General features: G+C 36.6%; 1 protein-coding gene across 1 annotated transcript in view; it reads left to right on the top strand.

The window, feature by feature from the left end:
- The first annotated feature begins 4 nt into the window (after positions 1–4).
- The window catches only part of LOC127875119 (mis18-binding protein 1-like), a 49,473-nt gene continuing 25,411 nt past the window's right edge, over positions 5–24,066 (top strand). Inside the window, exons 1-12 of the mRNA XM_052419946.1 lie at positions 5–218; positions 6,964–7,091; positions 7,307–7,743; positions 8,358–8,469; positions 9,214–9,344; positions 11,141–11,237; positions 11,751–11,776; positions 13,205–13,285; positions 14,031–14,247; positions 14,572–14,696; positions 15,840–16,202; positions 16,967–17,154. Coding sequence (XP_052275906.1) covers positions 6,964–7,091; positions 7,307–7,743; positions 8,358–8,469; positions 9,214–9,344; positions 11,141–11,237; positions 11,751–11,776; positions 13,205–13,285; positions 14,031–14,247; positions 14,572–14,696; positions 15,840–16,202; positions 16,967–17,154 — 1,905 coding nt within the window. The 5' untranslated portion in view covers positions 5–218. The remainder of the gene's footprint in view (positions 219–6,963; positions 7,092–7,306; positions 7,744–8,357; positions 8,470–9,213; positions 9,345–11,140; positions 11,238–11,750; positions 11,777–13,204; positions 13,286–14,030; positions 14,248–14,571; positions 14,697–15,839; positions 16,203–16,966; positions 17,155–24,066) is intronic.

Genomic DNA, 24,066 nt, shown 5'->3' with positions numbered 1-24,066 from the left:
ACATCTATGTTGTAAAATAAATTATTACTTCGAATGATAATTTTGTTTAAAAAGTTTATTTTTGTATGCACTTATTAATTAAATATGATTGAGGAAGTTTTATAATTATGAATGCCAAAAAAGATGTTGAACTATATTCACAAAACCATAAGTCGTAAAAGTGAATTCATGGCGGCAGAAACAAAAATTGAAGAAAACTGACACACACATTTTTAAAGGTATACCGATATTTATATGGTGTTTTGATCTGTGGCTGGTGATTTTGTATTTGAATCTTGTGTCTGCGTGTTTAAACGTTTATGAATGACAGTCATTGCGCGTTCTACCTTTGAACCAGTGCGCAACAACTTTAGTTTGTAGTCCTATCCCTATCAGATTCAGATTGCATATGTAGCTCATCAATAACAGTAATAACAAAGAAGCAAAAAACATAAATACATGTTTACACTTATGTTAATACATACACTTTGTTTTGATTATGCAAAAATAAATATAAAATGGTTTGTTTGTATAGTTCTTTGAGATAAAAAGCTTTCCATTAACACCAGAGTCCCTGTCTGTCACTGCTGCATAACGACACCTTCCGTGATCTTTGATGGTGTTCTTGTACCTCTTACAAAGCTTCGAACCTTATAGCCAGTAACAAATCGTTCGACTTATCCTTGTCAATTCTTAAAACAACAGAAGAATAGCACATTTTAACTTGAGCGCTTTTACTTTTTTGTCATTTGTTTATACAAAAATTGTGTACAAATAACAAAGCAAAAATATGATTTATGGTATTTAAAAATGTACAACACCGGGTAAGTGAATATGAAGTAAATATTATATTTAAACATAAAATGTTTGTTAAAAAAGAAAATAGATAAAACTTCAACAGGTTGGTATATTTATATCTATGTTCAGTCAGGGACATATACAACATATGTCCCTGGTTCAGTTCAAAATAAATTATTTTGAACAATGCACACTTAATTCAGTATTCCAACATGTAGTATTTGGTTAATTTTTATATATTATCAGTTTAAGAGGTATATATAATAATGTGTTAAGATTAATTGCTGGATTTAGTTTAAGTATACACTTGCCTTGGACATTTATAACTTTCAGGCATACACAAAGTCTTGGTTAACAGGACCATCATGCTATTCGTCCATGACAATTAGGCATATTTGAAGGATGCCAAAATGGAATCTGAAACAAATCATTTGTGCATCAATCGTTGTCCTGAAATTGCAAACGAATAATGAAAATGTGTTATTTCACCCCCACCCACTACTGTACCACTAAAAAATCAAATTCGTCTGAAAACCCATCGAAATACAATTACTTGAGTGCATATACTCCAAATTCAATATAATTTAGGTAACATGTCCTTAGATTTGTCCTACATTATCTGACAAAAAAAGACATTTTGATACATACTGTATTCACCGAAGTTGATTATTTTCGTTATTGCGCAAGAAGAATAAATGTTTACGTTTAACCGGAAGTCATCAGTTGGTTATGCCGAAATGAATTATGGGTTACTGGAATATAGCGAATGTCATGATAATTAATATGATGTTTTAAGTAAATTCATAGACAAAGCCACATAAATGCACACGTACACACCTTGCTTCAAAATAAAATTATTAGTATTGATTATCATACGGAGTTATGTCCACTTGATTTTGTGCTTGTGCTATCCTTGTTGTCCCCCACCGCCGTACCGGTGAAACCGGAGGGGACTTATGGTTTGCGTGGGTCAGTCTGTCAGTCTCTCACACGTTTCTGTATCCTGTGATAACTTAAAAAGTTCTTCATATTTTTTCATGAAATAAATAATTTACTGACAATAGTGGAGTTTAACCGGTAGTGGACCACATTGCATGGCAATCTCTTGTTTATTCCTTGGTTGGCAGTTGTTTTTTTTCACCATTTTGGGAATGGGGCCGGGTCCCTTTGGATTGGGAAAATTCGCGGCGTTGGGACTAACATTGGGAAATTATTGTTGTTGTTTTGCTCCCAAATGCTTCAAAATTGAGGGTACAAGTCAGTGTTCTCCGGAAGCACCGGCGGCCGGCGATTTCGCCGGTTACTAACAATCTAGGCGCCGGCTACTTTTCTCAAAAATATACATTCGAAACGCCACAAAAACGCCTGTGTTTATACAAATTTTAACGCCATACTTTCGCTTTTGTGTTTAAACAAACTAGCTCGAAGTTAATATTCTAATGCGCATTATTTTCGCGCAGAGACAAGCACGGATAAACGATCGATAGTTCGTATCTTTACGTAACAGTTTTTCACCGCTTTATTGCACGCTCGTTTATGGCGGATATTTACGAACACAGGTATTTTTAGCTAACTACAGTAAGTTTACGGCTGGCTTATTTAACCTTCGACCGGTCATTTTCCAATTAATGCGCTGTATTTAAAGCGTTTGTTTGAAATAGTTGTTTAGAAGCAGACGTCACGATGCCTCCACCTAAAAAAAGACTTTCACAGTGCCAAGTAGACACAAGTCAAAGAACCCTCGCAGATTTTTGTAGGCGAATTCAAGGTAGAATGAAAAATCCATAAATAGACCCATTTTATATACGATCAAAACTTATTAGTTGATGTGAGAAATCATTTATAACTCAGCAGAAATCATTTATAACTCAGCACCTTGCATGTAATCGGTAGACTTTGTAGATGTTCTTCTGCATTCATTAACGGCTGCTACGTGGAGTTGCTTTGTTTATACCAGTACAAAATCGGTCATATTTATAAAGATGATTGTATGAGATACTTGTGTCGGACACGTTTGATATATAACGTGCTTTTTTTTCAAATTAATACTGTGTATTAGCAATGGATAATTGTACACGCCTTTGTATAAAGAATAGTTATGAATTTGAATATAAGCGTGCACACCAAGCCCTTGACCTAGCGCATGACTCTGACTCTAACTCTGATTCAGATTGTTGAAATAAAAAAAGTTGCAATTAAAATGCATTTTTTAAATTTTAGAGATTTCAAATAAATATTTCATTTCCTATGACAAATGCTTTATTACTTTCATTAAAAAAACACCCTAAAATGCGCCAGATCGCCATTTCACTCCATTAATTCATTTTTTCCCCATACCCCCCTGAACGGAGGGGATACCCTTCCCGAACCTACCCCGCTTGCCGCTTCGCGGCTTGTGAACACGGCATGCCGTGTGCATTATCGCCGGCTACTCTGTTACTATCGCTGGCTACTCCGTTTTTTACGGAGAACACTGGTACAAGTGTGTCCAGTATTATATTTACTAAGGTTGATCTTATTTGGATGGGAGATGAACAAAATACTGATCTAAAAAAGAAAAAAAAATTATATTTTTTTTTTTTTTTGTTCCATAGGGAATTTTTAGCTCCCATTTGGGAAAAATATATACTTTTCTTCCATTGGGAATCGGACCCGATTTTGGATGAAATAAAACACTGGTTGGCAATGAAAAATTATAGTGTGTGATTGGCGATTAAAGAAAATTGACCCTCTGATTTTTAATTGCAACTGATTTGGTTGTCCGAGGGTCATTTCTGAGATTCGCGGGAATTCTTTAAAAAAAAAATGGGAGTATGACTGATTCCACGGACGTATTTCATGGCCCAAAATATCCCAGGCCCACAAAACACTGGTAGATTCTACTTAAGCATTTGTATGCCCCGGATCGAATGATCGGGGGTATATTGTTTTTTGCCTGTCTGTCATTGTATGTATGTGTGTGTGTAAGGGTGTCACGATACTTGTATGTATGTTTGTGTGTAAGGGTGTCACGATACGCTCACCTTACGATAAGATATGTATCGCGGTACCATGTGTACGATACAATACGTCGTGATACGTATTTTCAGATGCAAACAACATACAAACCATTTAAAACCATTAATCAATTTTATTTAAAGACCTCTACATATGTGTCATACAATATAATTACAAAATACCATATAATGTCATGAAAGTACACAAATTGACAATTAGTTATTATTATTTACAAATCTAAATTTTGATTAAATATGAACATGAAATTATGAATATGTTTAAAAAATACAGACTGCTTTATGTTTCTTTTACTTTGATAGATTATTTAACTTAAAAATAAAACGTGTTTACCAACTAGTCAAAATGGCTATCTTTGCTTGTGCCATAAAAAACTCCAAGCGCAATTCTTAGAACCAGTCAAATATTGCACCTTGTTTCGTGACGTACTTGACACAGCACATTTTTGAGTTGTTGAAATTTAATTTTAATGGTTTAAAAGAATTTGCAAAATTCTAAGCGGATTCACAAAATTACAGCTCCTGCTTAGGAAATTCGTAGCGACTAAAGTCGTGATATAAGCAAATGTTTATACAAAATAAACACCTACCACTTTCTTACTCATAACACAAAATGCTTCCATATGTTTTTTATTAGAAGCTAGCTGGAGGTGATTTCAATTCAACTTCCGCCATTTTTTTGGGCGAATTACAGTTACTTCCCTTGAAATGCGTCATGGAAAATGCTGTACCGTACCCTACCGTATGGACTCGGAGGCGTATCAAGAACCGTACAGAGGGGAGACTATTCAATATACCGTCCCACGGAGTGCCGTGACACCCATATGTGTGTGTGTGTCACTGTTCCCAAAACTTTAACCAAAACTTTAACATTGGTCATAACTTTTGCAATATTGATGATAGCAACTTGATAATTGGCATGCATGTGTTTCTCATTGAGCTGCACATTTTGAGTGGTGAAAGGTCAAGGTCATCCTTCAATGTCATGATAGGTCAAAAAAACAAATCCAAGGGAAGTAATAACCTTTAAAAGGGAGATAATTTCTAAACCTGCCAAATGATATATTGAAATTTTATTTCAAAGCGGTGCCTTAGGGGCAGTGTGTTTCTGACAAAACATCTCTTGTTTAAACAAGTGTTATCATTAGCTGTCGTTTCCCAATCTTCCAATAAAAGTCGGTCTTTAAATATTATTTTTTTGTAATTTTTTGCTGATTTGTGTGCCAATAGTGACATTGTGAAGCAAAAATGAAGATTATTGAATGAACGAATCTTACAGAATCTCGGAGATCAGGGTCCTTGCCTTGCTACATTTTGGGGGATTGGGACCAGGTTCCTTAGAGGGGAGAATTTCATGTCGTTTTGGGCCAAAAGGGGAATTTTAGATCTTTTCACCAGCCACTATCAGCTGTCAGCAAAAGTATTCAAGTAAAAAAAAAAAAAAAAAAAAAGGAGGGGGAATTTTAAGCTGAAATAGTGGAAAAAAGTATACTATTTTAAGGAGGGAATGGGGCCGAATTTCGGCCCCAAAAACGGCCAAATGAGGGCCCTGGAGATTGACAAATTATTGAAAAGCAACTTCCAATGGGAATAGAAACAACAGTCAGTGGATATAAAGCAGAAAGCTATACCAATTTTTGAATTGGTACAGAAGATCGACTGTCCTTGTAAGGCAGTGTTGAAAAATTAATTCCATGTAAAAAAATCTTAATGTTGAACCACGCAGCCTGAGAAAAGTGTCGTTAATTGAACACTGTAACAGTGTTGACCATAGTTCCAAGGTAAAGACCTTGTTCTTAAAGGATAGGTTGCTGTCATTGTTCACAGGAATCGGAGCACGTATTGTTTTTGTCACAATAAATATTGTTTAATTTGCTTACCTTATATGTTAAATGTGAAGTTAAACACATTTCCATAAATAATTCTTGTAAATTTAATGAAGTTTATAAAAGTGCTTATTTAAATGTCTGTTTTAATGTTTATAATTGGGTGTACCGTGTCAATTCTCAGGGTGGTGGGCAACGGCAAAAAATTTATTTAAATGAGTGCCTGGTTTCTTAAAGTGTTTCAAATAATTTCTTTTTGATAACCATTTCTTCAAACACAGCTGGTAGTTGGGTGACAAAGCTGGGAGTATATTTCACTCATACTGATCTTAAAGTAAACTGTCAAATTATCTGGATTTTTGAGAAGAGGCAAATGTCTCAGGCTGGTGGGCAATCACAACAAATTAATTAAAATGATAGGTTTCAAAAAGTCCTTTAAATCAATTTCTTTTGGATAAATATTAACCATTTCTTCAAAAACAGATTGAGAAGGTACATGTATGAGACTCACTGTTGAGCAGTGAACACACACACATAAAATGATAAATACCCATTTCTGGGTACTCTACTGCCACTAGTGTACTGACCAATTAGCCATACCATATCATTGAAATAAATACAATTAAACAAATTGAACATGATTTAAGAGACATGGATTGTATGAGCCTTGTTCCGCTTTTATGTTTTTTTTAGTTTCAAGGAAGTCCCTCCTTACCGAACATCAAGTTTAGGCGGAAAGTGTCATCCCTGATTAGCCTGTGTGGACTGCACATTCTAATCTGGGCCAACACTTTAGGCACATGCATTATGCCCAGTTTTCTCAGAACGCGACTCATATGAGACTCAATTGAGAAATATATGAGTAAGCATTCATTCTGCCTGCATTTGTTATTATCTCAAAACGTTGATAGGATTTATGCAGGGCCCTTGCTACACTTTGGGGGATTGGGGCTGGGGCCCTTAGAGGGGGGAACTTCGCGTCGTTTTGGGCGAAAAGGGGAATTTTAGAAGATCTTATCACCAACCATCCAACACTTAAAATTGCTATATTTTAATGTAATTTACATAAATATACATGTTATTAAAGGTGCATAGCACGATACCAGCTGGCAACATAGGTATAAAAGTAAAAAAAAAATAAAATAATTATTTATTTTTTTGGAGGGGGGAATTTTTAGTTGAAATAGGGGAAAAAAGTATACTATTTTAAGGGGGGAATGGGGCCGAATTTCGGCCCCAAAAACGGCCAAACGAGGGCCCTGTTATGTGTAGCACATTCATCCATTACCAGTATTTGCATACATGTATACCTAAAATTAATACTGACCTACAGTGTTATGCTTCAGATGCACCAACGGAGCTTCAGTAACTCTGCCTACGTGAACCGCAGTCTTGAAGATTCAGGATGCAGCGCCATGTCAGCATCTGCCATACCGAAGTTGACCTCAGTTCCACCTCAGTTTGACCCCTTTCGGTACATTATTTTTTACTTATTTAAAGAAATTAAGAACATACTGATTATGCCCATACATATACAGCATTACCCTTTTTATGTTCATAGATTGATATTGAATTAATTTTTATTGTGTTTTTCAAGCATCATCCATGTAAAAAGTTATCAAAAATGAAGAAAAGATATTTAAATGGTTAATATTTCAATGATAAAGTACTCTGTTTTCCATTGAAAAGATCACCACAAACCTTGATGTCAGGCCACCATGCCAACACCAGCATCTCTGCCATTTTCAAGAGCCTGAAGAACTCGGTAGATCCAGATGCGGACCATTACGTAGAACCTGTCCTTTTACATTCACATCCAACCCAGAACAACACCAGACAAAACAGCATCTTTGAGGGCTTTCCCAACAGATACCCAGCAAGTAACAGTAACATTCGTCTTGGTAGTAGCGGTTTTAGCAGAAATAATAACAGCTCTCTGAATAACTTCGGAAATCATCAAGAGAAGGTGTTGCAGAGGGAGGGGCCTGCTGTGGTTGCTAGGACTGAGGGAAGCTATGTTCACCATGGTTACCAAGAAGTGAGCATTGAGGAGGAGGAAGAGTCTTATTCTGTGCATACTGAGGACAGTGACAGTGGTCTTTTGGGAGGAAACCTCATGTCACCGAGTAAGCCATTTACTAAGATCACCGTGTTGTAGTGGATATGGTGTCCGCCTAGCCATCGGGAGGTCACGGGTTCGATCCCCACTGTAAGAGCGTTCTCTAGATCTCTCCCATAGACACCAAGGAAAACAGACTCGAGAGCGTTTCATATAAGCTTAGACTTGTTATGCAATCGAGCTTAAATAAATAGGTTTAAAAAAATAAAATAATAAGCCATTTACTCTGACCTGCTGAGTTAAAGCATGCCTTTGACTTTGTTTATCATAAAATTGGTTGGAATATGCTTATTTTAAAGCTTATTACAGTCAATAGGTTTTATTTGCACTATTCAATGGATTGTTTTGACACCATCTAAAAATGGTATATGAGCCATTTATTTCCTCACAATGTTTGGAGAAACATTTTTGCCCACAACAATGGTAGCTACTATGATGGCCACTTTGGAGAATGAAAGTAAAGTAATTCTTGACAGGAGGGGTGGGGGTATTAATGTTTGCCATCTTTATTAACATAACTGGTCTAGAATTTAACAGAGAATACACATGTGAGTGTCAATTTTGTATTGGAGGAAATAAAATAATTATTTGCTAATTGATATAATATGTGTTGCTTTATAGCGGAGTCTGACAGTTTTAACCAGAGTCTTGACAAGGAGGCATGTGCTCTGTTCCAATGGATCATCAAACCAGTGCCAGGTGTGCATGCCATCTGTGTGGAGGGCAAGAAGGAGTAAGTGTCAGAGACACTCATTAAGTCTATGTTTTATACTGTATTGTGGGTGTTTAACTCTTTCAGTGCTGGAACCGAATTTTGAAGGCCTTTTTCAAACAGTTTGGATCAAGATGAGACCCCACAGAACGTGGCATCTCATCAGGATCCAAACTGTTTGCTATTCTGATAGTATTCTTTGAAAAAAAAATGAAGAAAATGCTAATTTTAGAAATTCAGCAGACGACATTTTAGCAGACAATAAATTTCCCAGCATGCAAAGGGTTAAAGTTACTGAAATAAGTATGTGAACAGTTTCACAACTTACGCATGAAAAGTGTGAGTAGGTTGACTGACCTTCATAATATGGCTGAAATACTTTAAATAACAGTCACAAATCCAAACAAAAAACAAACAAACATTTCAAGGTATTAGGCTTCCCTGGCTGAGGACTGACAAAGTCACCTTGTTATACAAGAAACTTTATATTGACAGTTAAGTGTATGAAGCTTTTCATAAATAAAGTTTGAAATCGTAACAGAGTTTCTGTTGCAAGATGTACAAATAGGGCAATATTGTGATAGGTATTTACTGCGTGAGCTCTGCTCCCTCAGATTTTCACTATGCTCATAAAGATTTTTTTTAAACTACTGGTTGTTTAAATTTCAATTTATTTCATGGAACAAATTATCAAAAAATATATTTTTCAGGAGATTCTGCAATTCTCAGACAAATTGATATCCTTCCATCTTTTTCCTATTTCAGTTTGTCTGACCAGAACTACTGGCACAGTGGCATCATTACCAGACGAATCAGTGAGAAGGTTGTTGCTACGACAACTGGGTCAGTGTACCGGCTGGTGGGCAACATAGAGCTGCTGGACGCTCTCTCCGCAGGTGAGATTCACCTTGCTGCTCTCGTGCTTTGCTTTTTGTATGCCCCAGCCATATTAATGGCAGAAATGCATATATATAGTATAGTCCCTGTCCGTATGTGTGGTTTCGTGGGACATTTCGTGTCAGACAGTTTTTTGTATACCATGTGATTTTGAAATACATTGGCTCACATGAACATATCATGCAAATGTGTCCGATGCAACAAACATGCCACAGGCTTCAATGGTTAAGTTCTCACTGGACCCTTGGGAGTGTTTGCATATTCCTTGTTTGTATCTTGTCAACTTACATGTAAGTGTCCAGGTAATTATACCCCCACAAATGAAGTTTAGGGGGGTATATAGGAGTGAACTTGTCTGTAGGTGGGTCGGTCTGTCTGTCCGTCCGTATTAAGTGTCCGCTCTCTAATTCAAGTAGTTTTCATCCGATCTTCACCAAACTTGGTCAGAAGTTGTATCTACATGATGTCTAGGCCAAGTTCTAACATGGGCCTTGTCGGGTCAAAAACTAGGTCACGGAGTCGCTTAGTGCGTTTTTTAACATTCAGCATTGTGTCCTCTCTCCTATTCAAGTAGTTTTCATCCGATCTTCACCAAACTTGGTCAGAAGTTTTATCTAGATGATCTGAAGGCCAAGTTCGAACATGGGCAATGTCAGATCAAAAACTAGGTCACAGGGTCACTTATTATGTTTTACACATTGAGCATGGTGTCCGCTCTCTATTTCAAGTTGTTTAAATCCGATCTTCACCACACTTGGTCAGAAGTTGTAACTAGATGATGTGTAGGTCAAGTTCGAACATGGACCATGCCGGGTCAAAAACTAGGTCACGGGGTCACTTAGTGTGTTTTAAACCTCACCATGTTGTCCGCTCTCTAATTCAAGTACAGTCAATCTTGTGCTTGCGACCACTTGAAGTAAGCGACTTTTGTCTTATGCGACCACTTTAAATCCCGCCCGAGCGTTTTAACTATATTTTCATATTGTATTAAGCGACTTTTGTCTTACGCAAACAGCGACTGCTGATTTTAGTGCATTTTGATGCCCAAGTCTTGAATTAAGCGACCGCTTTAAGGTAAAAGTGGTAAAGCTGTTGACGGTGCAAGGACAAATCAGTGTTGATTGTTTATCTAAGCTGATAACATGAACGATTTTACCTTTGTTTTGATTTCACACCAGCCATTTTCCTTTGTGTCGATGACCGGTTCTGACCGGTGTTAATGCTGACTGCGTATCAATTTTTTGGTGTCGAATAATACAGTGAGGTATTGCCAACAGTCTACGGGTTAAAGAGTTTACTATCTGGGACGTTAAGTGACAAATTTGATCGCCGATTTTATTGCAGAAACAATGCGCCGACGACGCGACAAACATTTTCACAGTGTTCTCGAGAGGTGTAAAAAATAAACTATTAATCGGTAACATGTAGCTAAATCTGTTCATTAAAAAATGTTATTGTTATTATACTAATTAGTTTGTGTTAGCAAATTTTCCAATCAGGCATATTTATTTAGTTTTCAATCAAGGTGTTTTATTTATTTCCCTATGTACCTATAATCGAGTCAGATATATATAAGCTTACATGCAGAAATTAAAATGTCAAAACAGAAAGTATTAATGTTAAATGAGAAAATTCGGGTATTGGAAGTGTCGAAGAGTAAAAGAGTAAATTTAATCACAAATAAGTTTGGAGTCGGAAAAACCAATTCTAGGGGACATATATTGCTTGGCAATAGTCTTGTTTTGAATGCTATACTATGCTAGGATTATTTATAATAACCTTCTAAATGTTGCAGGATTTCCACACAAGGTGATTGAGTCCTTTTGGCTGGGCTTCCCGACCGACTGGGAACAAATTATTTCATCCTACTTCAGGGACCACACATTGGACAGGTGTGTGAACCAGTCTACACAAGTTCTTAGCAAAAATTAACAGTTTATTGTAAAATAAGCGAAAATGTTAATATTTTGTGTGGACATTTAATTAAGTGTCAAAGTTTAAATGTGTTCCTATTACAGCTTGGCCTGACTTTCATCAGGCAATTAAAATATACTTGCCACAAATGTTCAACACGAGGTGACAGCATGTCAAACAAAAATCCCCTGTGTCTTTCTCAAAAGTCAATGTCACACTTCGTTAAATGGTCTAATTAGTCAGGATTTTGATTGTCCAGTTTTGGAACAACTTAACTTTAATGTTAAGCATGTGAAGACGGCATGTGGCAAGCCAGACCTGTTTCCCTAGGTAAGGTCAAAGATAAAGTCTTAATCACAGGAAGTTCCATGTATTTAGGGAAGTTTGGGCTAACAAAAAGATGCTCAGCCTTTAAGTGCATGTTCTGTGATAAGAGTGATTGTAATCTGGTGCATGCTTTTTAAAGTGTGTGTATGTTTTTGTTTTTTCAGAACTGATGATACAGTCTCAGATGATGGTAATTAGATTTTTCATCCATAAAGAACCTGTGTTTTAGCTAGTTTTGTTACTAAATTGCTAGTTGGGAAATCAATGTCTGCTTAGTGAATTATGCATAAATGATGAATGATAAGAATAAGATGACATTTGTCATTTTTAGCGAGGCTGTTTTTCTGAGAAAACCCAAGCTATTGTCATAGCCAGCTTGCCGTCCGCTCTAGGCGTCGTGCTAAAACCTTAACATTGGCCATAACTTTTTAAATATTGAAGATAGCACCTTGATATTTGGCATGCATGTGTATCTCATGGAGCTGCACATTTTGAGTGGTAAAATTTCAAGGTGAACATCAGCCTTCATGGTCTAGGGTCGAAAAAACAAAGTCAAGATAAGTAATAAGCTTTAAAAGGACATAGTTATCTGACCTGCCCACGAATATATTTTTGTTTAATAAATCAAAGCGGCCAGTAGGCGGCATTGTGTTACTGACAAACACATTGTGGTAAAAGGTCAAGGTCATGCTTTACGGTCTACGGTAAAAAATACAAATTTAAGGAAGAAATAAGCTTTAAAAAGGGAGATAATTATTCAATATTGAACATAGACACTTTATATATTTGGCATGCATGTGTATTTCATGGAGCCGCACATTTCAAGTGGTCAATCACAGTCACGGCAGTGGCTTTTAATTATTTGCTACTAAAAATAGAGATTTGTTAAAGACAATTATTTTCAAGGGAAGTAATTTATATAATTATAAATCTAATACTATATATTTCCTTACCAAGAATTGAAGTTCTTTTCACAGTTACTGTACAGATTTATTATTTTGATTATTTATAACTCAAATGATTGATTTGTCAAAGTTTTTTTTATGATATAATTATAATTTCTTTGATGTTCATTACATACCTGTGGACTTATGTCCATAGATACATGATCAACTCTGGCTATGATCTCTTTGATAAAACACAGGCCTTGGTTGTCAGTGATGTCTGACTTGGTCATTTTTGACTGTCTACAGACCTCCCCCCCTCCTCCTCGGTTGGATTGGACAAAATCCAAGGGAAGTAATAAAGCTTTAAAGGGAGATGATGTCTTTACCTGCCAAATGATAAATATAAATTTTATTTCAAAGTGGCGCAGTAGGGGGCATTGTGTTTCTGACAAACACATCTCTTGTTGGGTCACTAGGTCAAAGGTCAAGGTCACTGTGACCTCTAAAAAAATAAAATTCTGACAAGCTTATGCAGCCACGCGTGGCACCCGTTATGCCGTGCTCTTGTTTTAATAAACAGATAAAAGGCTTATTGTTGGTTGAACCATGAATTTACAGATTGTGATTTCCATGTGCAATTTAACTAAAAGTTTCCATATTACGTTTTTAGTTCCGTATTTGAAGGAATTTAATGGTGTCAAGTGAAATACAATTAATGTGTGTTTTGACAGAAGTCGCCACGCTAGATGAGGGCGCAGAATTGAACAAGGAAACTACAGTTGATGACTGTGATATTGTAGTCACAGAGGATGGTGAGTCTACCATATATCTTTGACTCTATTCGATACACTGTCCTCATTTTCCAAATCTCAAAGAGTTTGCTTGCTGATATATATTTACTTGTCATTTACCAGGTCAAAGTCAAGGTCTAATGATTTTGTATGAAGAAATGTTTGCTTGCCAATATCTTGAGAAGGCTTCGACATATAAGCCTTGTTCTGAGAAAACAGGGCTTAATGCATGTGCGTAAAGTGTCATCCCAGATTAGCCTGTGCAGTCGGCACAGGCTAATCAGGGACAACACTTTCTGCTTAAACTTGATTTTCGGTAAGTAGGGACTTCCTTGAAACTAAAAATACCATTAAAGTGGAAAGTGTCGTCCCTGATTAGCCTGTGTGGACTGCACAGGCTAATCTGGGACGACACTTTTCGCACATGCATTAAGCCCAGTTTTCTCAGAACGTGACTCATATGATAATCTAAATTCTGTGCTGGTTACATGGCAGGAAACAAAGATGCATATTGATTTTGAGGTCAAGATGTCACAAGTCAAGGTCACGTGTGCTTGTATCATGAACATTGCTTCCACACAAAATGTTTAAAATTCTGAGGAAAATATAAATTAAAATTAATATGCTGGTAAATCTTTATCAAGGATGATCCTAATAAACTCCAAATTACGAGATCAGCTGTCATGGTTACATAGACGACTGGCACAAAGTATTGCGATATACATGTTTTATAAACATCTCTTATTTCATTATATATTTTTCCTAGTCAACAGTGAAGACGACACAAACACAGAAGATACAGATGACATAGCAACCAGTCAAAGCGAGAGGGCACCTGTTGTTGCTGTGAAAGCAGTCCAGAAACCTGTGAAGGTGGCTAAGAAGACCATGCCCATAACCAAGGACAATGTTTGTGTCATCGAGAACTGGACCATCAAGGTGCTGCCATCGGGGAAAGGAATCTGCATAATGGGCTCTAAGCCGTAAGTAATAGTTCCAGTATGTTGTATGGTACTGTGGATAAATGTATGACATAAATGAAGTCAACCCTCTTACTTTCAGCAAGGCAAAAAAAATTCTCTTGTTATTTAACAATGGAGTAGTTTTAAATGGACTATTTCAGAAAGGTATAAAGGTTGCATATTTACTAAATAGTTATATTTTCTTGCGTATGTTTGAAAAAGTTTGTCTTAAATTTTCATAAAAGAAAATATTTTTGAAGACATTAAGTGTACACACCTTTTTAACGAGTTGAAACTTTTAGCATTCATGACTCTACCAAAATTGTAAGTTTTCTCTCTCATCAGGGACGGTCGAGTATGGAACAGTTCAGCTATAGCACAGAGGCTGGGAAGGCGTAGGTTACAATCCACTACAGGGACCATATACAAGCTGCAGGGAAACATGTATAAACTGATGGCTCTTGATACAGGTTGATTAGCTTTCGTAGTACCTCTTAACCCTCTCCTGCTCAGAAGTAAAGTGAATATGGTGATATGCAACCAGCATTAAACCTTAAAAGCCTGCGAGTAACAGACAGTTTGTTCAGGTTTTATGCTTTTTGCTGCTTTTCAAAGCCTTTCAAATTTTAATCTAGGAAGAAAGTTGTTCTGAAGGGACAAAGAAGCCCATTAATTTTGGGGAGGGGGGGGGGAAACAATTGATTGTTACAAATTTGGTAAAGAGCAGTGAAAAAACCCAGATATTAAGTTAATCGTAAAAGAATATGATTTCTGTCAAAGGTATTTCAGGGTAAAAGAGCCATGTTGAAGTTTTTTCTTTTTGTGAAATCTTAAATTATCCTTGCATACATAGGGGTATGAATGGAAGTTGACTAAGGGTCAGGGTAAAAAATGCTCCTTTTTGGTTACTTACATCATACTTAACTTTGTTTCTGAGATTGATACAACAGTAAACAAAAAATGTTCTGTATGTGTGCCCATTTTTTATAAGATTTCGGCCCTGTGTTTGTTTATCTTGTGATGTCGATGTGAATAGGTATTGTGTGTGTTACAAATGACAATATATTAGGTGGATTGAATTGAATTATATAAACAAACTTGATACTAAATTGTTTGACATGGACTTTGGTTTTATCAGGAAGAACTTTGAGCTCAAAGCATTTAAGAAGAACTACATGTAGGTAAATAACCATGTATACCGTAGAAAACAATGGATTCAACCAACACCATTTGACATGATATCCTATTAAGGAAGGAGTATGTTTTAAGCCAAATTTTTTAGCCAAAATAATATATAAAAAAATACTTAATTTTCGGACACTTGTAATTTTTTCATATTTTTAGGGTCTAAATTTTTGGACACAAATTAAAAAAAAAGTGTCTGAAAACTAGAGTAATTACAGTAGCCTGTGCAGTCTGTGTTTATGAAATGTTTTGTTAAAAGGAAGTCTCTTCCTTACACAAATGCAGTCTAGGCAGAAATCGTCGTCCCTGATTGGATGACACTCAACACATGAGTTAAGAATTGTTTTCCCAGAGGTTCAGCTCATATCTATTTGTGTATACATGTATTGAACAGCATTTGAACATGTTGATGTTTCTTTATAATTTAGGCTTACCGGAGAAAGTAATTAAGAAATTCAAAAAGGGCTTCCCAAAAGAATGGCTTGAATTAATACAAGAGCATCTTCATTCAACTACTGAGGCAAAAAGCAAGAAAACAAAGGCTGTATGGGAAAATAAAACTACGGATCTGAACACTCCCGCCTCAAAAAAGGAGCTTGTGAAAACAATGTCGAAATCAGAGCCGAAAATCAGCAGACGAGCATTGAGTCAGCCGGCAGACCAAGGAGCTAAGCGCATAAGGTCAGAGGTGAAAAGGAAGCGGTCACATGATGAAAGGTGTAAACAAAGTAGAAATTCTGGAGTGTCAAACACCTCGCGTGTCATCACTATCTTGGAACCAAAGAAAATTGGTAAGTGGTGAAAGTTGAAGTCATTTATTATGAAGAAACAGACAGAAAATGGTTTGTTCAGTTTGCACTGTAAATTGTTGTTTCCCCAAATAACAAGATTTTGATTTGTGTTAAGGGACTTTTTCACAGATTTTGGCATGTATTGAAGTTTGTCAGTACATGCTTTATATTGATAAATGTAAGAATTGGATCTAAAAAGCTCCAGTAAAAGACAAGAATAAAATTAAAGAAAGAAAAAATAAAGTAACCCTCATCTGCGCTCAAACCACTGACCCCTGGAGTAAAAGTCTTAATGTTTAGACCGCTCGGCCATTTATGCTCATACAATGATTGATGTATTAAATTTAATACTTTATATAAGCAATCCTCCTAGTGTCACAAAAAATAACGACAACAACAGAACTCTTTGAATTATTCAATTGTTTCAAGTTGCAGCGCTTTATAATTTTCAGATTTTAAATCGTCAAAAGATGCATATAATAGATATTTTAGAGCATGGTAAATGTTGAGTATTACTGTTTCCTCACAAATATCATAACTAAACAAAACTTTGCAAATCTGGAGAAAAAAAAAGTCAATTTACCAAAACATGAAAAGGCCCCATTAAAGCCAATGTAAAATAAAATGTAAAATAAATGAAACACTTTTTACACAACATTGTATATTTTATAATAAAGTACATTTTTGAAAACTTAAGGATTGTTAGCACACTTAACACAAAACAAAGCTTAACTTTTATTCAGTTTATTATTTTTCCCCGCTAGTGGTGACCCCATGTGGTCAGCTGCTGGACACAGACACGCTGGGGCGGTCAAGGAGTGGTCGCCTCATCAAGCCCCCCCTGCAGTGGTGGGCGGGGCAGAAACTGGTCAGTGAGGGAGATGTGTTCAGGGTTCACGCCCCTACTGTGGCATCACAGCAGTTCCTGTCCCAGTTTGAAGAGAGATACCATGTATGTATAGCACTGGCGGGTGTTACAGTTAATAATGCAGTCATGTTCTTGGAAAACTGAAGTCTGCATAGGCTAATCAGGGAGGATATTTTCTGCTTATATGAAATTTTTGGTATCAAATAATTGTCTTCAAAACAATTATTTACTGTAGGCGGAAAAAGTTGTCCCGGATTAGCATGTGCGGACTGCAGAGGCTAATCTTGGGTACCACTTTATGCCCATCGCATTTAGCCCAGTTTTCCCAGAACAAGGTTCATTGTATAACTATCATGGGCAGTTGAGTGGTAAATCAGGGCTCCTTGTAGCTCAATATTTTCTTCACCCAAATGTATCTTTATCCGTCAAAAAAGTGTGTGTATTTATATGTTTATAAGGTCTTTATCTCTCTCAGGCTAAGATACTAGATACTAGAGTCTAGAAAGTTGGGGTGATAATGTGGAATTATGGCTATAGTTTCCACCTATGTAGTTTATGGTAACTAATAAATATTTAATTGTGATGTGGTCTTGTGCTTTTGAGAGGGTTTGAGGAGGAAACCCCACCTGTCTGGTATGGTAACCACCAACCATGCTCAAAAGCGCTGGGAACAGGGATTAAACCTAAGGTCGCCTAGGTGAGGAGAGTGTGTACCTAATATTTTGCTAACGGGACAGCGGCTTCTGTCAGAATTTTTGTTTGTGCATGTAATCATGGGGTTTTATTCCAAAAAGTTGTGGCCATTAGGAATTTCTTTAGCTGCATTTGCTTATTTACAGACATTGGTTAATTTACCGATTGGCTAAGTAAGCCCAATAAATATTGAATCCATGGAGAGTTATTGCTACTCTTGGAATGTGTGCAGTTTTACTTTTTGCCTAATTTTATGATAACAAGATACAATTAGGCTGGTATTCGAGTAGACATTAGGATGTTAAGGGTCATGCCATTTTGACGGCATTGTCCAACTTGCAGCTTAGAATGTATGGTAAATGGATTAGTTGTCACTTCTACATAACTCATGTAAGACAACTAAATAGACAGCAATACATTTTAGTAAAAGTGAAGTTTTAATCAATGCATGTATCAAATTGTTAACAATATTGCACTTTAAATAACAGATTTGTTGCTGTCATAATGGACTGAAACAATCTTGAATTTTTTTATTTAAATGGGACTTTTGGTTTTTTACATTCTACACATCCAAACAACCTTATATTTTATGATATAAATGTGACATTTTATTTTTTACATTCTACATATCCAAGTTTAATGTGGCAAATAAAACTTCTAATCAGTGACTTTTGATTGTTTTAGCTCACCTGAGCACAACGTGCTCATGGTGAGCTTTTGTGATCGCCTTTTGCCCATCGTCCGTTGTCTGTCGTGCGTTGTGCGATGTCAACATTTGCCTTGTTCACTCTCTAGAGGCCTCATTTATTGTTCAATCTTCATGAAATTTGGTCAGAAGATTGGTTTAAATGATATCTTGGATGAGTTTGAAAATGGTTACGTTTGCTTGAAAAACATGGCTGCCAAGGGGCAGTGCATATTTCCTTATATGGCTTTATATGGCTTTAGCAAAATATTGTTAACACTCTAGAGGCCACATTTATTGTCCAATCCTCATAAAACTTGGTTAGAAGATTCATCCCAATGTTAAATTGGACGAGTTCAAAAATGATGTTGGTTGGTTGAAAAACATGGCCGCCAGGGGGCGGGGCATTTTTCCTTATATGGCTAAGGTAAAACCTTGTTAACACTCTAGAGGCCACATTTATTTTCCGATCTTCATGAAACTTGCTCAGATGATTTGTCCCAATGATATCTTGGATGAGTTCAAAAATGGTAACCTTGGCTTGAAAAACATGGCTGCCAAGGGGCGGGGCATTTTTCCTTATATGGCTATATATGGCTATAGTAAAATCTTGTTAACTTTCTAGTTTGCTCAATCTTCATGAAATTTGGTCAGAACATTGATTTCCTGTGTAGTAAAGTTTGGTTTTATTATGTCAATATTATGTGTCATTTACTGTGTTATGTAATTTTTCATAACACAGAATTTTCATAGTTAACATAACTGTTTTAGTCATTAACACTTATGATAAGCCTTTCAACTAAAAGATAACTGAAAGAAAGACAACATGTACATGATTTTGCAGTATTTATGCAGTATTTATCTCCCTTGTTTAACCCGGTTCAGTAATCTATTTTTAGCTCATCTATTTTTTGAAGAAAAAAAAAGAGCTTTTGTCACCACCTTGGCGTCTGCGTCGGTGTCGGCATCGGCGTCGGGTTAAGTTTTGCGTTTAGGTACACTCAGGCTTTTTCCACTCCATTTTGGGAAAACGCCACACTGGAATTTTGGGAATTTCGCGTCGTGAAAACCCCCATTTTGGGAAAAAAATTAATCGCAAAATTGGCTCAAATTATCGCATGTAAATTATTTAAAACAGTGTTTCTTATATTTCAAAGAAGCCGTTAACTGGTAAATAACGACTATTTTGATAACTTATTATTAAAATTTTACAAAATATTATGAACATGTGTGATTAGTGCAGGTTTTTTAATCTGAATTTGGGGAAAAGGCTTGGCCTTTTTGAGGTGAAAAAAATAGCGGGAAGCGCCGGATTTTGAGGAAAAAAAGGAAAGTCTTAAATAATCATTAACATATTTTACAGTTCTTAAAACAAATTCAAGGCAACAGATAATTTAATTATGCAATACTTTCTATTTTCTACACCAGATCAGGTCAACTTATATATTTAAAGGGTAAAAAAAAAAAAAAAAAAATTTTTTTTTTTTTTTTAATTGGGAATTTTTTTTTCAATTGGGAAAAAAACAACCAGATTTGCATTGGGAATGGGGCCGAATTTCGGACCCGTGGCATAGGGCGGAAAAAGCCTGACACTTTTCTCATAAAGTATCAATGCTATTGCATTCAAACTTGGTACACTTACTGACTATCATGAGGGGACTGGGCAGGCAAAGTTAGATCATTCTGGCTTGCATTTTGACAGAATTATGTGCCCTTTTTATACTTAGAAAATTGAAAATTTTGGTTAAGTTTTGTGTTTAGGTCAATTTTATTCCTTAAGTATCAAAGTTATTGCTTTCATACTTGCAATACTTACTAACTATCATAAGGGGACTGTGCAGGCAAAGTTATGTAACTCTGACTCGCATTTTGACAGACTTATGTGCCCTTTTTATACTTAGAAAATTGAAAATTTGGTTAAGTTTTGTGTTTAGGTCCACTTTTTATGCCCCCCTTCGAAGAAGAGGGGGTATATTGCTTTGCTCATGTCGGTCTGTCGGTCGGTCTGTCGGTTCGTCCACCAGGTGGTTGTCAGACGATAACTCAAGAACACTTGGGCCTAGGATCATGAAACTTCATAGGTTCATTGATCATGACTCGCAGATGACCCCTATTGATTTTGAGGTCACTAGGTCAAGGTCACGGTGACCCGAAATAGTAAAATGGTTTCCGGATGATAACTCAAGAACGCTTAGGCCTAGGATCATGAAACTTGATAGGTAGATTGATCATGACTCGCAGATGACCCCTATTGATTTTCAGGTCACTAGGTCAAAGGTTAAGGTCACAGTGACCAGAAATAGTAAAATGGTTTCCGGATGATAACTCAAGAACGCTTAGGCCTAGGATTATGAAACTGGATAGGTAGATTGATCAGGACTCGCAGATGAACCCTATTGATTTTGAGGTCACTAGGTCAAAGGTCAAGGTCACAGTGACCCGAAATAGTAAAATGGTTTCCGGATGATAACTCAAGAACGCTTAGGCCTAGGATCATGAAACTTAATAGGTAGATTGATCATGACTTGCAGATGACCCCTATTGATTTTCAGGTCACTAGGTCAAAGGTCAAGGTCACGATTACCAGAAATAGTAAAATGGTTTCCGGATGATAACTGAAGAACGCTTATTCCTAGGATCATGAAACTTGATAGGTAGATTGATCATGACTCGCAGATGACCCCTATTGATTTTCAGGTCACTAGGTCAAAGGTCAAGGTCACGGTGACCCGAAATAGTAAAATGGTGTCTGGATGATAACTCAAGAATGCTTATGGCTAGGATCATGAAACTTCATAGGTACATTGATCATGACTGGCAGATGACCACGATTGATTTTCAGGTCACTAGGTCAAAGGTCAAGGTCACAGTGACAAAAAACATATTCACACAATGGCTCTCACTACAACGGAGAGCCCATATGGGGGGGCATGCATGTTTTACAAACAGCCCTTGTTTCGTAAAGTATCAAAGCCATTGCTTTCATACTTGTACCACTTACTAACTATTGTAAGGGGACTGTGCAGGCGAAGTTATGTAACTCTGACTGGCATTTTGACGGAATTATGTGCACTTTTTATACTTAGAAAATTAAAAATTTGGTTAAGTTTTGTGATTAGGTCCACTTTTTTCCTAAAGTATCATAGATATTGCTTTCATACTTGGAACACTCGCAAACTATCATAAGGGGACAGTAAAGGACGAGTTGCATAAGTCTGGTTGTCGTTTTTACGGAATTATGGCCCTTTTTTTACTAAGTAACTTTGAATATATGGTTACATTTTGTGTTTAGATCCATTTTACTTTCATGCTATCATGAGGGTACTGTACCTGGCAAGTTGAATTTTACCTTGACCTTTGAATGACCTTGACTCTCAAGGTCAAATTATTAAATTCCTGACATACCACAATTGACTCCGTCCAAACCATCCCCCCCTTTATTATTTTTTTTATTAAAGATCATCTAATAAATGACCACCACACCCTCACACGATACCCCCCACCCCCACCCCAAAAAAATAATTTTTATGCCCCCCGGTAGGGTGGCATATAGCAGTTGAACTGTCCGTCATTGTCAGTCAGTCTGTCTGTCCGTCCGTAAAAAAATTAACATTAGCCATAACTTTTTCACTTTTTAAGATAGCAACTTGATGTTTGGCATGCATGTGTACCTCATGGAGCTGCACATTTTGAGTGGTGAAAGGTCAAGGTCATCCTTCAAGGTAAAATGTCAAATTTATGGTGTCTGTCTGTCCAAAAACTTTAACATTGGCCATAACTTGTTCAATATTAAAGATAGCAACTTGATATTTGGCATGCATGTGTATCTCATGGAGCTGAACATTTTGAGTGGTGAAAGGTGAAGGTGAAGGTCATCCTTCAAGGTCAAATGTCAAATATATGGCGTCTGTCCGTCCGAAAACTTTAACATTGGTCATAACTTTTTTAATATTGAAGATAGCAACTTGATATTTGGCATGCATGTGTATCTCATGAAGCTGCACATTTTGAGTGGTGGAAGTTCAAGGTCAAGGTCATTATTCAAGGTCATCCTTGAAGGTAAAAAAATTAAATCAAAGCGGCGTTCTCATAAAGCTGCACATTTGAGTGGTTGAAGTTCAAGGTCAAGGTCATCCTTCAAGGTCAAAGGTCAAAAAACAAAAATTCAAAGCGGCATTATCATGAAGCTGCACATTTTGAGTGGTGGAAGGTCAAGGTCATTCTTCAAGGTCAAGGTCATCCTTTAAGGTCAAAGGTCAAAAAAAAATATTCAAAGCGGCGTTATCATGAAGCTGCACATTTTGAGTGGTGAAGGTTCAAGGTCAAGGTCATCCTTCTAGGTCAAAGGTCAAACAAAATTTTTAAAAAATCAAAGCGGCGTTATCATAGCTGCACATTTTGAGTGGTGGAAGTTCATGGTCAAGGTCATCCTTCAAGGTCAAAAAAAATAAATAATCAAAGCGGCGTTCTCATGAAGCTGCACATTTTGAGTGGTGGAAGTTCAAGGTCAAGGTCATCCTTCAAGGTCAAGGTCATCCTTCAAGGTCAAAGGTATTTTTTTATATAAAAATTCAAAGCGGCGTTCTCATGAAGCTGCACATTTAAAGTGGTGGAAGGTCAAGGTCATTCTTCAAGGTCAAGGTCATCCTTCAAGGTCAAAGGTAAAAAAGTAAATAATTTTAAAGCGGCGTTATCATGAAGCTGCACATTTTGAGTGGTGGAAGTTCAAGGTCAAGGTCATCCTTTAAGGTCAAGGTCATCCTTCAAGGTCAAAGTTAAAAAAAAAAAATTCAAAGCGGCCTTCTCATAAAGCAGCACATTTTGATTGGTGGAAGTTCAAGGTCAAGGCCATCCTTCAAGGTCAAGGCCACGACTTTTATATTTCTTGGTTTACAAAACCGCCGACCCTAATTTTTGGAAAATGGGAAAAAAAATAAAATCGGAAAATCGTCTTTTTTTTATATATTTTATTCCCGACCGCACTGAAAAACGAGCGAAACGAGAAAAAAAAACGAGCCGGTTTGAGTACGGTTGCGAATAAAATCAAGTAAGTACAATCAACGATTGGTTCACATATATTACAGAGATCGGGATATTTTTCAATGTGACACAGTATGTACCAGTCCTTTTATGGGCACTTCTCAAAATTTATTTAATTACAGACAATAGGAAAATCAGCGTCAGTAAAATGTCGACCGCATCAAAATTTATTTCCGAGTCTGTGACGCAACTATATTGTTTAACATGTTTATTATATTAAACATACCCGATATTATAGTAGATAAAAAAGTATTACCTTGCAATTTGATAATTAGTATAAATAATCCAATAAAACACTGCCATTATTTACGATAAATGTGTTTAGGAATTTTGTAAACACGTCCGCCATAGTTTATAGGAACTGTACAGAAAGTTTGGAAATCGGAACAAATCGGTATATCTCGGAAAATCATTGATAAATGTATTTGTCGTTTTAATGCTTAGGGCCGAGTAATTTCGGCAAATCGGAACTCAACTTGCGTATTAAAAATACTAGCTCAATTAACCGTTAAACTCCGCCTCCGTTCTCTGCAAAAGATTCGAAGGCGGAGCTATGCACGTGCTATTATTAAATTGGA

Source organism: Dreissena polymorpha, chromosome 3, assembly GCF_020536995.1.
Source record: "Dreissena polymorpha isolate Duluth1 chromosome 3, UMN_Dpol_1.0, whole genome shotgun sequence".
NCBI lineage: Eukaryota > Metazoa > Mollusca > Bivalvia > Myida > Dreissenidae > Dreissena > Dreissena polymorpha.
The sequence above is the reverse complement of the archived record's forward strand: the minus strand, read 5'-3'. Positions and strand labels throughout refer to the sequence as shown.